A 14,485-nucleotide genomic window follows, 5' to 3' on the forward strand; every position below is an offset into this window, starting at 1 on the left:
GGGTTTAACATGCCAATGCTTGTTTAGGGAAGCATTTTCAGAACATGGAAAATACTTGTTTAGGGTGCTTTTCAAAACCCCATGGTCACGCATGGTATCCAGTATCCACTTGTCAATGGAAGTGGCCCCCGGGCGCCTCTCTTCCTCCGATTCCCTCACTTGTTTTTTCTTTATTTCCCTCTCTCTCTCTTTCTCTCCCCCTCTCTCCCCTCCCTATTCTCTCATTTTCTCTATTCTCTTTTCATTTCCTCTCTGTTCCTTGTTATCTCCATCTCTCTATCTTGCCATGATCTTACCATTGTACATGTAGGATGCTTATTTTGTCATTTTCCTATTTTGTTTATTTCCTTTGGCTTGTGTTTTCTTCAGCTAGTTTACATTTCTATTCTGTCTAGACTTGAATTCATTTGCATTACTTTTCAGTACTGCCCTTGCAGTCTGAACTTAGGTTATTTGAGTTTAATGATATTCATTGTCATTCATTCATTCTACTCTGAATGCCTTTCCTCTTATTCTCTTTTGTCATCTTCATTCCTTCTCTATTCTCTATTCATGTGTTCCACTCATTCCATCCCTCACCTGACTCCTTAGTTTCTACTTCCATTATTACATAATCACCAGACATCTTTGTCATCTTCATCTCATTCCTTATTGGTTTATCTTATGAATTGGGTTCTTGCATTTTAGTTCGATCCTTCCATTTTTTTTTTCATTTTGATTGGTTGACTCTACCTAATTTAAATATTTATGTAAATTATACAATGATTTGAGTTTAGCTGAGGCAATTAAACAGTGCACCACCAGGCTCCCTCGTTTCCAGTTCCCTTTATTTGCTTCTCAGTTCCACTTATTTCCCATTTGGTTTGATGTTTGAGTTTGCTGATTTAGACCGTCATTTATTTTCTACTCTAGACATAATTTTTTCAACCCTACACCATCTCTCTCTGGTGACACGACTTTTGCTCCTGCGACAATTGCTCCGGGCTTCATTTCATCAAAGATGTAGGTTTAGGGTTGCAAGTGTTTTATGTTTAGGGTAGTAGGGTATAGTGTTAAACCCAACATAGAAGCTGATCATTTGATTAGTGTGTAGAATTTAGAGTGTAGAATTTAGTGTGTAGAATGTAGAGCGGAGCAGTTGTCACCGAGCAAACATAGAAGCTGATCATTTCATTAGTGTAATACGGGGTTCTTATAATTTCACATTTCCAGTGCTCTTAATACAGAACTTACTGGCCAACCCCCAGTTTTTGTCTCACCTGCGAAGCAGAGTGAGACTATAGGCGCCGCTTTTCCGACGGCGACGGCGGCGGCGGCAGCGGCGTCAACATCAAATCTTAACCTGAGGTTAAGTTTTTGAAATGACGTCATAACTTAGAAAGTATATGGACCTAGTTAATAAAACTTGGCCATAAGGTTATTCAAGTATTACTGAACATCCTATTAGAGTTTCATGTCACATGACCAAGGTCAAAGGTCATTTAGGGTCAATGAACTTAGACCATGTTGGAGGGATCAACATCGAAATCTTAACCTGAGGTAAAGTTTTTGAAATGTCATCATAACTTAGAAAATATATGGACCTAGTTCATGAAACTTGGACATAAGGTTAATCAAGTATAGCTGAACATCCTGCATGAGTTTCACATCACATGTCCAAGGTCAAAGGTCATTTAGGGTCAATGAACTTTGGCCGAATTGCGGATTTCTGTTGAATTCCCATCATAACTTTGAAAGTTTATGGATCTGATTCATGAAACTTGGACATAATAGTAATCAAGCATCACTGAACATTTTGTGCAAGTTTCAGGTCTCATGATTAAGGTCAAAGGTCATTTAGGGTCAATGAACTTTGGCCGAATTGGGGTATCTGTTGAATTACCATCATAACTTTGAAAGTTTATTGGTCTAGTTCATTAAACTTGGATATTATAGTAATCAAGTATCTCTGAACATCCTGTGCGCATTTCAGGTCACATGACCAAGGTCAAAGGTCAATGAACTTTGGCCGAACTGGGTGTATCTGTTGAATTACCATCATAACTTTGAAAGTTTATGGATCTGATTCATGAAACTTGTACATAAGAGTAATCAAGTATCACTGAACATCCTGTGCGAGTTTCAGGTCACATGATCAAGGTCACAGGTCATGTAAGGTCAATGAATTTTGGCCATGTTGGGGTTTTTTGTTGAATAACCATCATATCTCCGTAAGTTTATTGGTCTAGTTCATAAAAAGTGGACATAAGAGTAACCATGTATCACTGAACATCTTGTGCGAGTTAGAGTAGTATTCAAAGTCAGCACTGCTGCTATATTGAACCGCGTGGTGCAGGTGAGACGGCCAGAGGCATTCCACTTGTTAATGAGTTAACACCTCATGGCATTCTTGAAAACATTCCATGCAAATTATTCAAGGCAAATCAATATTCATATAAATGTAAATCAATGGAACAAAGTATAACTGAATATTCAAATATACAAACAAAGGATATATTGACTATTCAAACTATATGCAAATTATCCTAAAAGCTTGAGTGCATCAACTTAACATTATAACCAATCAGGAGAGAGGTGGAAGGAGAGGGAGAGTGAGAGAGAGAGAGGAGTGTACAGCAGTTAGTGTATAAGAGAGTGCTGTACATAAAGAATAGAAAGTTAGGATGAAAAGGGTGAATATAAATGAGGGGTGTTCTATTAGAAAAAGGGGACGATTCATGAATAAGAGTGGAAAAAAATAAAAGTACAAAATCAATCCCTACATTATGTTTAGGGTAGGGTACAGTGTTAAACCCAACATAGAAGCTGATCATTTGATTAGTGTGTAGAATTTAGAGCGGAGCAGTTGTCGCCGGAGCAAATGCTACGGAACCCTCTCTCTCCCTCTCTGTTAACGATATTTTCATCAGTGTGATAAAGAATGCCCTTAGAGCAATAGAACATAGTTCATGTGCAGTATGTGTGTTTCATTTTAGCAACATCATATCTCTAAATTTGGCCAAGGTTAAGTTACACATAAGATGATGTTTCCACTGGTTAAAAATATCTGAATATGAGCCAAGAAAGAGATCTTTTAGTCTACAAGTTCAGACATGTGAGGACTAAAATCATATAAATAGGTATTTATAAGTTATTTTATCATAGCCTTTTCCTTTTTCAGCTTGAACTTTGAGCCAGTGGGAACACAACTCATCCCTTGAATATAGTCTGCAGGCACAGACTAAAATTTTAAATTTTGAACAAAATTAAACTATGCCTAAGGTGTAGACTATGACTCCTTACCCTGTGTGTTATAACAGGAAGAGAGAGGCAGAGGCAGCCACAGAATGTCTAGTCTCTCACTTCAGACTCTGTATTATGCTCATTGGGCAAACAAAAGGTCTGTGCGTGCAGACTACTACCCCTTGGGTATGTGGTGGAAGTGAATTAGTTATTTCCTTTATATTGCTCTAACACTGACAGCTCATAAACAAAAACAAAGAATTTTAAAGGGAGAGGGCTTAAAGTGGTCCATTAATTGATAGAGGTGGAAATGGTCCTCTTCCTATCACCTCCACCTATAGGCTTATAGACCATTGTAATAGACTACCTGTCATCTGGATCTTCATGCATACACTATGCCGTTCTGGGTTAAAACAGGCCAAGATGTGTTGGCCAGTACTTTAAAACAAGGATGTTCTTGTGGGGATATAAACGTACAGAAATATTTGATTTTTGAGTGAAGCGCATGAATATTTTTCCTGGACCATTTGCTGATTTTGCGAGATTAATAGCAGGTATTTATGGTTGATTATTGTAAAATACGTGTAGAGTCACTGTCAAACTATGGCATATTAGCAATGTTGTGTATGCAGATGTGCTCTATGTGTTTTCTATACTTGAATCCCATGTTAAGGGGGTGTTGCAAGAAGATATTTGCGATCAATTGCAAATTTCAAAAGCACATTTAGGAGTAATGGATCAATTTTAACTAAAGCAAATAAATATTTGATGCAAGAAGCAGGCCATCAATCAATCACAAATTTGCAATGAAATGCACAAATTTTAATTGATTTTTGGACCTAAAATTTACTTGCGATCAATTGCAAGTTTCTTGCAACGCCCCATAACTATTCCATTCTTAGTATTAAGAATTACAACACAAAGCATCAAACGTCAAAACATTCAAATTCTTAATATGAATAAATCATTTGTGTTTTTAGCAAAAGTAATTCCAAAATGGCCTGTCACTGTTATCATCTTCAGTGTCATCATTATCATCTATAATATTACTTTTTATAATGTTAAGGAGAATCTCTCTTTAAATTCAAAATTTTTATGAAGTCTTTCTATGGCTATTCATAAATTCATTTTTTGTCCAAGAATGATAGAAAATTGATTGTGCATTTGATATGATTTCTGTATGGTATCTTGCTAAATTTATTGAGATATTGTTAGATCATAACCAAGCTAGATTCACTGAGATGAAGAAGATCCTTCATCCAAACTGGCAAGAAATAATTCGAGGATTAAATTGACTCAGCATTGTGTCCAAAGATATTTGCTATACTGTACTATCACACCACTAAGTTACATATGTGGTCATGCTTATATCTATCTGAGCTGAGCAATATATCTATCTGAGCAATGAACTTGAATAGCGTGTATCTATAGGCTTGGCGATTCACCATGCAGCTACTTGTTGCAGCCATGGCCTGCACGATCTCACCCCTGTGCCAAAACTGTCAACACGTATGACTATACCGCCCTCGTGAGTGTGCTGTTATTCAGTTAGCCACCCGTCAGTCTTCATTACGATCCTGTTCTCTTTCTCTCTCTTCTCGCTGTAGATGCCGCCAGCTCTTCGAGCAGGTCCGTGAGCCTGAAGCGATTCTCTGGTGATCACCACCACCGCCATGGCCGGTGACAGCAAGACTTCACCTGCACAGAAGCACAGTATCCTTCAGAAAGGTAAGCCAACTGATTTTGTTTCCTAATGAGTGATGTCCATAGAGTAGAATGGCCAAATGTTCCCAAGATACACCTCGCAAAACAGTCGTAAACAAGCAAACTCAAATCATATTGTGAGGTTGAAAATGATATGTTTAAAGGTAGAAAATCATATGAAGTTCTAAATCAGCATACTCAATCATCATCAAACCAAAATGGGAATTAAGTGAAACTAAAGTAGAGATGCAAGAAGACTGGTACTGCACTGCTTTAATCTCTGGGCTACTTTGCCTCAGTAAACTTGGGATCACATTTTAATATACATCAATATTCAAATCAAGTATAGTCAACCAATCAAAATATTAAAATAAATGGAAGGATCAAACTAATATGCAAGAACCCAATTCATAAGATAAACCAATAAGGAATGAGATGAAGATGACAAAGATGTCTGGTGATTATGTAATAATGGAAGTAGAAACTAAGGAGTCAGGTGAGGGATTTGACTTGAAAGAGTTTATGGAAGTGTAGAGAAACCATAAATGTGGCAAAGATTTTCAAAAATGGCTGTTGTAGCGTACTATAGTGCAGGAAAGTCTGCCACTCCTATCCCTGATTGAGTCCAAGTAGAAGTACTGCCACCATGTCAATACTCTGGTTGGAACTGTTTTGTGGTAATCTCAACCCTAGTACATGTGTGCATATGTACAGCTTTGATTTGATTTGATTTGATTTATTGATATCCGTTTTACAAGAAGTATATAGTAATTATGAAAAACATAACATCACAAGGTCAAATACTACAAGACATAATATATATATATATATAAAACATAATCATAGATTTAAGGAACACAATTCAACGATAAAGTTATCTCAGATGACATTTGTATTTAAAAGTAAAACGGGGGTCTTGCCGAAAAAAACAAAGCTTGTACAAGAGGCAAGCCCCTAACTTCGTTACATTACAAAATTACAACAAAGAAATATTGGGTCGTAATTGTATAAAGAAATTTTGTTAATATAAAAAATAAATACAAACAAAAAAACGTAACTGATGGATCGTGTGAGAAAATATTATGTTTTACAATTTTAAAAGAGAGAGTGAGTGAAGGGAGAAGACAGGAGGGACAGAAGAGTGCAGTGTACACTAAGTCAAAAGAAAGAAGGCTGGCAGCAGGAGCAGGTACTTCGGCTAATTGCAATTTTGATAAGAAAAAATAAAGAAAAACAAATAATATACATGTCTATGTGTATGATATTAGCGCATCATCACGTCACATATACACAGAAGTCAAGTGTAATTAAAATAATCATTCAGCTTGACCTGTTTGCAACGTTCTTAGTACACTGCACTAGTACATTCACTGACATCCCTGCATTATAATAGTTGTACATACACATGAGTGATTTGAAATACAATGACCAAGGGAGTGTTCACACTGTGTACTTGCCTGGCATAACACCATATCATTACAGATAACATTTCAGATAACATCACTATTTTTAACATTAATTGATAAAGCAGAAAAATATGAAATTAATAATCAATGAATGTAGTTGCTTTAGCTGCAATCCGTCTGGATCATAATCCAGAGACGCCAAGTTAAAAAATATGTTATGCATGAGATATTCATGACTCGCCGTCTCTGCGTGCGCGGCTAGTACTTACACTTGTAGGTTTCGAACAGGCGCGCGCACGTTGGGCTACATCATGATATCAATCCATACTATGAAACCAAGCGATGCACGCATGCGATTCATCGTATCATGTTCTAGCTGTGCATTGACTGCACTCTCGATTCGTCTCGTGTGCCGGGGTAGACGCGACGGCGTGTGAAGGCGGTCGGCCAGTGCGTATCATCTAGCGAATAGTGCTACTTTTTCTCTTTTTTTTCTGTCGGGTCCCGATGCGTGAGAAAAATGGGTGCCATGAGTGAGATTGTGAGACGGACCCTGGATGCGTGAGTCTCACACACAATGCGTGAGACGTGGTAGCTCTGCATAATCTCATATGACTTGGCTGAAATAAACCACATAAAATATTCACTCAGGCTATTCTTTCGATATGTTTAGCAAACTACCCAGTTCATTTCAGGTAAATCACAAAAAAAATCTAGCTTGGCCACACTCAACAGTCTGCGACTATGATCAGCTAATTGACAAGACACCTGTAACATATGGATACCATTAAAGTACCTTGACTTTAGGGGGAGATTCAAATTTAGAGAGTGCACCTGCGGGCAATTTTGTTCTAATCACAAAATTAGAGAAAAATTAAGGTGATAATAGAGTAATCTCTATCGGATGGATGAGTATATAGGGGTGATAGATATGAGACAGGTTATGAGGTGTATCCCAGCAATAGCTTTTGTCATATATAGTCGTGTATCATATATCATATTCATCATTGTACTAGTTGGTACTCTCTCATTCTTTTGTACATGAGTTTAAACATGTTATAATGTCGAAGTTTGTTAAAGATGAAAAAAAAATCCTTTTTTTTCATTTCATTTATTTGACCATTTAAAATCAACATAGTACATGAACATCATAAAATAAGTATCATAGAAATCAACCATTGACAAACAAGATAACAATTTTAAAATGGCCAGGACCCAAAATCTGTTTTATGAACTGGGCCCTACATAAAAATACATGTAAAATATTAAAAAATAGTCTGTACACATACACACACACACCCACCCACGCATACACTCACGTACATACCCATCCTAATACATGTACATCCACACGTTAATCCATTCACAGCAAACACATAGCTCGAGATCATAGAGAAAATAAAAGAGGAAAGAGAGTGACACAATCAAGTAAAAAAAAAAATTTAGAAGATGAAATGAATAAGTATCCTATTCAGCCAACTTTTGATATGTATTTGATGTAGAATTGTACAGGTGTCAACTATTGTTTTTCTAAACACGTTTTGATGTTTACAAAATAATTTACAATTTACATTATAGTTAAAATAGGGGAAAAACTTTGATAAGGTGTATTGTAGGATAAAATATATATCATGGGCCCATTTGATTATAAAGATATTTTCTATGTTTTACCAAAACCTTGGGATACCTTTAATACATTGTACAAATATACTTGCATTGTTTAATGAATTTTTCATTTGACTACTATTTGGAAATTAAGAGTAAATTTGATGATTTCTTAGATTGTAATTTTAAACATCCTATATATATTTAGCATTTTAATAATTGTTAGCTGTAGTTAAATTAAGGGCTTTTTTATGTGATGAATTTGACAAGCAAATAAATGGGGTGCGCATATAACAAAGGCATTCTGTGTGGTTCTCTATTATATTTTCAAATTTTACGGGGGTTTGCCTGCACCTTCCACCCCCCCCCCCCCCCCCGATATGTGCCAGATGATTTAGCATTTCAGTTATTAGAGTGTTTATATCTTTTAAGATATAATTGGCATATTCAATAATACAATGTACTGTATTATTGGAGGATTTCAGTCTTGTTTCAATCTTCCATTGAAAAATATTTTCAAAATCTTCGGAGGACTTAAAATTCCCAAGTCATCCAAAGAGAGATGAAAAATGTAGAAACTAAATTGGATACTCCATGTATTCATCTTGTCAAAACGTTCACCTTTCCTCTCCTGGGATACAGTCCTTGATATGGAGGGCGTGTTATCAAACAGTGACTTTCAGTGAAAACTGTTATAAGCTACTAAAATCCTTGAATCCGATTGGCTGAGAGCAGTGAGAATCACTGATTATTTGTTTCGTGAAATACTCTCCAGGTGTTATGTTTCATTTATCAGAAAACAGCATCACAAAAATGAAAAAAAAAAGAAATATTGCTCTTGGCAGAAATTGTCACGATTTCATTTCATTAATGACCAACCATCCGTCCCTCCAAGATTGCAAATGTGTTTGGGCTGATATCCATTTCCCAGGGATGTTTTGGAGCCGCCGGTGATATCCAAACGTATTTTACTCCCAGTTTAAAGGGATAGAGTGTTTGCAAACTTTGGATACAGAAAATGACTGAGTGCAAGTGTATTCAACTCTAAATAAAAACAACCATTCTGAAAACCAGCGTTAAGAAAATGATTGTAATATTCTTCCTTCTTCGATGTAGCGCATTAGAATTTCATATGATTAATATTATGATATGTTATTATCATTAGGAAACATGTATGACTCTTAGCAACATATTGAAACTTTCTTCGAAAAGAATTTAAACATTTAAAGGTGTCTGTAAATTACTTTATATCAGAATAAAAACAACCATTCTGAACAACAGTGTTAAGAAAATTATTGTAATATTCTTCTTTCTTAGCGATGTAGCGCATTAGAATTTTATATGATTAATATTATGATCTATTATTATCATTAAGAAACTTGTACAACTCTTAGCAACATATTCTAACTTTCATAGAAAAGGATTAAAAGGATTTATTAAAAGGTGTCTGTAAATTACTTTTTATCAGATGTGAAGAAGTTGCCAATTGAAAAGATAATTTTATTGATAGGATGCCAAGGAGTATTAGTCATTAGTTAAAGAAGGAAGGAGGAAATTTTTTGGTACATGTTTTTACATGATTTTAGGTGGTATAGGGAATACCCCTATAAAGAATGACCAAAGTTACACATAATTTTCAATACATATTAAGAGTTTTCTTGATGTATGGACCTACCCATATGTAATACTGGACAAACCTCAAATTATAAAACTTTAAAACTTAATATAACTTGTAAATATTAAGTACTGCCTACATGCAATTTTAAGTTATACTTTTGTTTACTTACAAAGAAATTATGCTCGCAACTCTATACTTTAAATATAAATGTACACTCAGATGTATTTAAAAGATCAGTAAATGATATAAAAATATTACTCCTTCACAAAATATTACATTGTAACTGTATTGCATATATTTTTTTTTCAAAAGCATCAACCCCTGTAGGTGTAGCATCAATAAATATGCTTAATATTTACAGCGATTGTATTTTTTGTAAATGGATTGCTATAGACCTATATTTACAATTGATCATATATTTTTATGATACAAGTCCCTGATGGGTGTTTCATAAAGCTGTTCACACTCTAAATTCCATCAATTTATTTTAAATCTTAAGGATTAAGTTTTAAATCTCAAAAGATGTAAATTCAAATCTGTTAGATTTATATTTAAATCAACAAGGTTTAAATCTAAATATGATATTCAGCTGGTCACTATCCACAGCTGATCTGGATTTATTTTAAATCCTTGGAATTTTTGAGTGCATACAGTAACTTCCAAATAAGCCAGTTCGTAGTTCCTTTCTGCGCATGATCAAAAGATTCTACGCATGATCAGAAGAAGGTCATTTGTACTAAAGTGACATGGTGCTTTAAAATCTAATGAGATAAGCACCAACTTTGATGTCTTGATTATTCATATATTCTTTTGAATTGTCGTTTTCATTTACATCCACAAGAAACAACAATGCTTCCACTAACGACTGGTATTTCACAGTTTGTCAAGTACATTGTGCAACATGCTAAGATATGCATTCAAAGTAGGAATGCAACAAATACCTTCATTAAGTGTTCATTGATGTGCTATTCTAGTCACCTGGTGTCCTGGTCTATTCAATTTCTTCATCCTGCTATGTAAGGCAAGCTTATGTAATATCTTGCTTTGAAATCTGCCTATCATGATGAAAGAAATGAAAGGTCATTTGAACAAAATTGCCCATGAAGTAACTACGAACTGGTCTATTATGTTAGGCTAGACCGGTGACCATTTCTTGTGCTACGTGATATACTGTATCTTTATACAGTATCTTTATACAGCATCTTTACTAAGCACCTGAAAATGTTTTTCAGTCATGTATATAAAGTCATGCATGAAATTACAAACAGCTTTATGAAACACCATCCTAGAAGTTGAGAGAGTTATCTTAATTACCTTAATTGCTAAATTATCTTAATTTTAACTCCTTTGATTTAATATTTTTTGTTGCAGTTTCCAGAAGAAAGTTGGTGCTTGCTGTTCTGGTTCTGTTAGGAGAGGTTGTTATATGTATCTCACAGATTGTTTTAGGAGTATGGGTTCATATAACCATAGAGAATATAGGCGCAGGCGCCTTTTGGGCCCCAGTTCTGGTGAGTAACAGACTTTATTTCATTTTCCAAGGAATATACTTACTTTCTAAGTTTACTTACAGTAGAATGACACAATAGATACATAGGTACTAGCATGTTCTATATTTGTTTTGTAAAGCACTTTTAATGTGTTAATATTTTCATTTGTTAATCCATTCATTACCCAAGGGCAACCTGAAAGCTTGGCCTGACATAGCAGACTGGATACCATAAGCGGAAGCGCTGTGGTGTAGCGGTTCTGACTCTCGCCTTGTAATCAGAGGGTCGTGTGTTCGATTCCCACTATGGTCGAGCGTCCTTTGGCAAGGCGTCAATCCACAATTTGCCACTCTCAACCCAGGTTAAATGGGTATCTGGTAGGATGCAAAAGCCTATGTCTAGTATGTCTAGCAATTGAGTCTTGGAACTCTTGTTGGAACGCTCCCCAAGGAGGTCCTACATGGCAAACACAATCAATCAATACTCTGTAGCAATACCCCAGTACTCTCCCACTATCGGAACCTTGTCACATTTGGTACTATGATAAACTGGTCGTTTGACCTCTTTTTGGTATCTGTCAGCAGTCAAATGTCCATGCAATAGTTTCCCATCCAGATCCCTTGTTTCATGAAACTTTTTTTTAGTTCACCAAATACTTCATTTCAATTTCAAACCTCTCAGCCAACTTGAACAGACTTTAACATCTTTTAACATTCAACTGATTTTGTTATTCATTTGAACCCCTTTGTTTCTTAATTTTTGTTATTAGGAACAAAGGCTATGCTTGTACAACAAATTTGCTCCGAACCAATCAAATTAAAGTATTTCAGTAGCTTTTAACAGCTTGTAACCTACTACTGGTAATGCTATCAGTTTTATTCACAATAGCGCTTCAACAAAATGGTTTCAGCAATTCAAGTGGCAGGAATAATTGAATACAAGTCCTGAGTGACCCTAATCCACGATAGTTCGTTCTGAGTAAATCAAGAAGATTGATCACATTTTGGTCTGTTTTTTCAATAATTCTAGGCACTTTAAGTTGGAATTTCACAATACACATACAAACTGGATGGGTTCATGTATACGATTTCCCACATTTAATTCCATTTAGCCAAGAGATGGACTTGGGTTGTTCATATAACCAGTTGTTTAACTTGCCTAACCCATATAGGTAGAAAGAAACAGTTTTATGAAACCAGGTACATAGTCCAATGAAAGGTCATGAAAAGAAAAGACATCACTGATAGGTGCGCTTCCTTCCTTTACACAGGTGTACTTACTGTCCCTACTTCCATAGCAAAGCACACACCGGATGCCTTTGTCAAAACAGTCCTACTTTTTATGACATATGTATACATTTAAATTAAAGGTACTACTGTATACCCCCATAAATTAAAAAATTCCAGGGCCCCGTCGAACAAAGAGTTACGATTGATCCAATCAGTCGTAACTCTATGGAAATCCATTAGTGTCATCATTTTTTCTACTGGAGATTTGTTAATTGTCCCTTGTAAACAAAGGAGATCACACCAAATTGTCAAGAAATCAATGAATTTATGATATACATTCTTATCTAGACTTTTAAAAAAAGTAAACATGCATTTTAAATGTTGACTTTGCTGGCTTTCCATAGTTGTGATTGATTGGATCGATCGCAGCTCTTTCTAATAAGGGGCCCTGGTGTGTCTATGAGATGTGGTACTTTTAAAGCCCATCTTAAAATTTGAAAGTTGATGAAGGGCCAATAATGTAAAGTACACTGCAGTATCATTTAACATTTTTATCATGAATAAGTGCATTGGTCATTGATTGTTTATTTAGCTGTTCAAATTCAACTTTGCTATTATCAAGCCCCCTCTATTTGGAATGTCTTAAAGTTTTAAAAGAGACCTTTGAGCACTTATCTTATAAATTCAGAAATTGGATATTAGAACACTAAGGACAGAGATTATATCATGACATTTTGAGCTTGTTTCATGCTTGAGAATGGTATTTATATAAAAAAGAGAAAATATAGTCAAATATTTGATTTTGATTGTCACCCAATCAAATTCAAGTTTCATTCAAAATCACAAGAAACCTCCAGTAATCTTAAGTTCTATTTATCTTGCATCTATCTTTTACGTTTTTTTACTCTTGATTGACTGTATACTATTCTATTGGACCAATCACAGTGATGTCTGCAGACTAGGAAACATAAATCTGAATAAAATAATAAAATAACTTTCCTTGCTATATATCTTCAGCTCTGTCTCTCATTTTCTTGACAAGTATCTTGTTTTCTCCTGTGTTCCTTATACCGTGTTTACACAGTGACACGGCTCGGGGGTTCGACACGCGAGCCGTGCTCAACACGGCAATTTTATGCTGTGTAAACGCGATCAGTGTGATCCGCGAGCCGTGTCGAACACGGCTTTTTCGATCCGCCAAAATCGTAGGTTTCAACCTGCGAGCCGAGTCAGACTCGGCAATTTTTTCGTGTGTAAACAGAAAGCCGTGTCGAACTCTCTTGACCTAGGTCACTGCGCGCGCTTTCACTTTTGGCATTGTTGTTGTTCGCACGGACAAGATTCGATTCCGGCGGTGAATTTCCCGCCTTTAATTTGCGATGTCATAATTCTTCTTCCGTTCGAGATCCGCGAGCCGTGTTGAACTCGCCTTTTTATATGTACGTATAAACGCGATCTCTGATCCCTTCTTCGCAGTGTTCAACCCGGCTCGCGGATTCAACACGCGAGCCGAGTCAATGTGTAAACACGGTATTAGAATCATTGTTTACTCTCTTGTAGTATACATCATCCTGTATATCAGCCATGATTGATGGCCTCTGTAATGTAATACCATTTGATCTGGTTCTTGTCCTTAACTTGGGGGATCTTCTTACAAGAAGGGATAACCCTAGACTTGTCACAAATCACGTTTCTTTCTGCTAGTCATACTTACGTCATATAGGGCAATTCACTCCTGTAGCATGATTCTCCTTCCACTAACTACTTTCACACTCTGAAAAATTCTGAACTGCATTGAATTAATTTCTCTCTTACTCTAACATTTAATTCTATCTAGCATACTTCTTTAATTGATATGTTATTCTGATTTTTATTTACAACAGTGCTCCCTTAAATGAATTTGTGAAATATATGTTTATTTCATTATTCATGATATTTCATGATTGTATTATATTCGAGCAGATAGGTTTCATATACTCTTAAATACTGTTTTTTTTTAATTGTATTAGTTCACAAAATATATTTCATTTAGAGAAACACAGATGTTCACTTGAATATCAATGCTCTGCCTGGTGTAGGAGAACCTGTCCTATCATATCTCATGTGAAAAGACCTATCCTATCATGTCTCGTGTGAAAAGACCTATCCTATCATGTCTTGTGTGAAAGGACCTACCCTATCATGTCTCGTGTGAAAAGACCTATCCTATCA

At 35.7% G+C, this 14,485-nt stretch overlaps 1 protein-coding gene across 2 annotated transcripts in view; it reads left to right on the forward strand.

The window, feature by feature from the left end:
* LOC121429770 (mucin-5AC-like) overlaps positions 1 to 14,485 on the forward strand; it is a 42,731-nt gene that overhangs the window by 9,315 nt on the left and 18,931 nt on the right. Inside the window, exons 1-3 of one of the 2 annotated variants that reach the window (XM_041626987.1) lie at positions 3,604 to 3,776; positions 4,830 to 4,950; positions 10,927 to 11,066. In XM_041626987.1, coding sequence (XP_041482921.1) covers positions 4,896 to 4,950; positions 10,927 to 11,066 — 195 coding nt within the window. In that variant the 5' untranslated portion in view covers positions 3,604 to 3,776; positions 4,830 to 4,895. Of the gene's footprint in view, positions 1 to 3,603; positions 3,777 to 4,829; positions 4,951 to 10,926; positions 11,067 to 14,485 lie in introns of those variants that run through there. The other variant, XM_041626986.1, reaches the window with a different exon arrangement.

The sequence above is a fragment of the Lytechinus variegatus genome, chromosome 16, assembly GCF_018143015.1.
Source record: "Lytechinus variegatus isolate NC3 chromosome 16, Lvar_3.0, whole genome shotgun sequence".
Classification (NCBI taxonomy): domain Eukaryota; kingdom Metazoa; phylum Echinodermata; class Echinoidea; order Temnopleuroida; family Toxopneustidae; genus Lytechinus; species Lytechinus variegatus.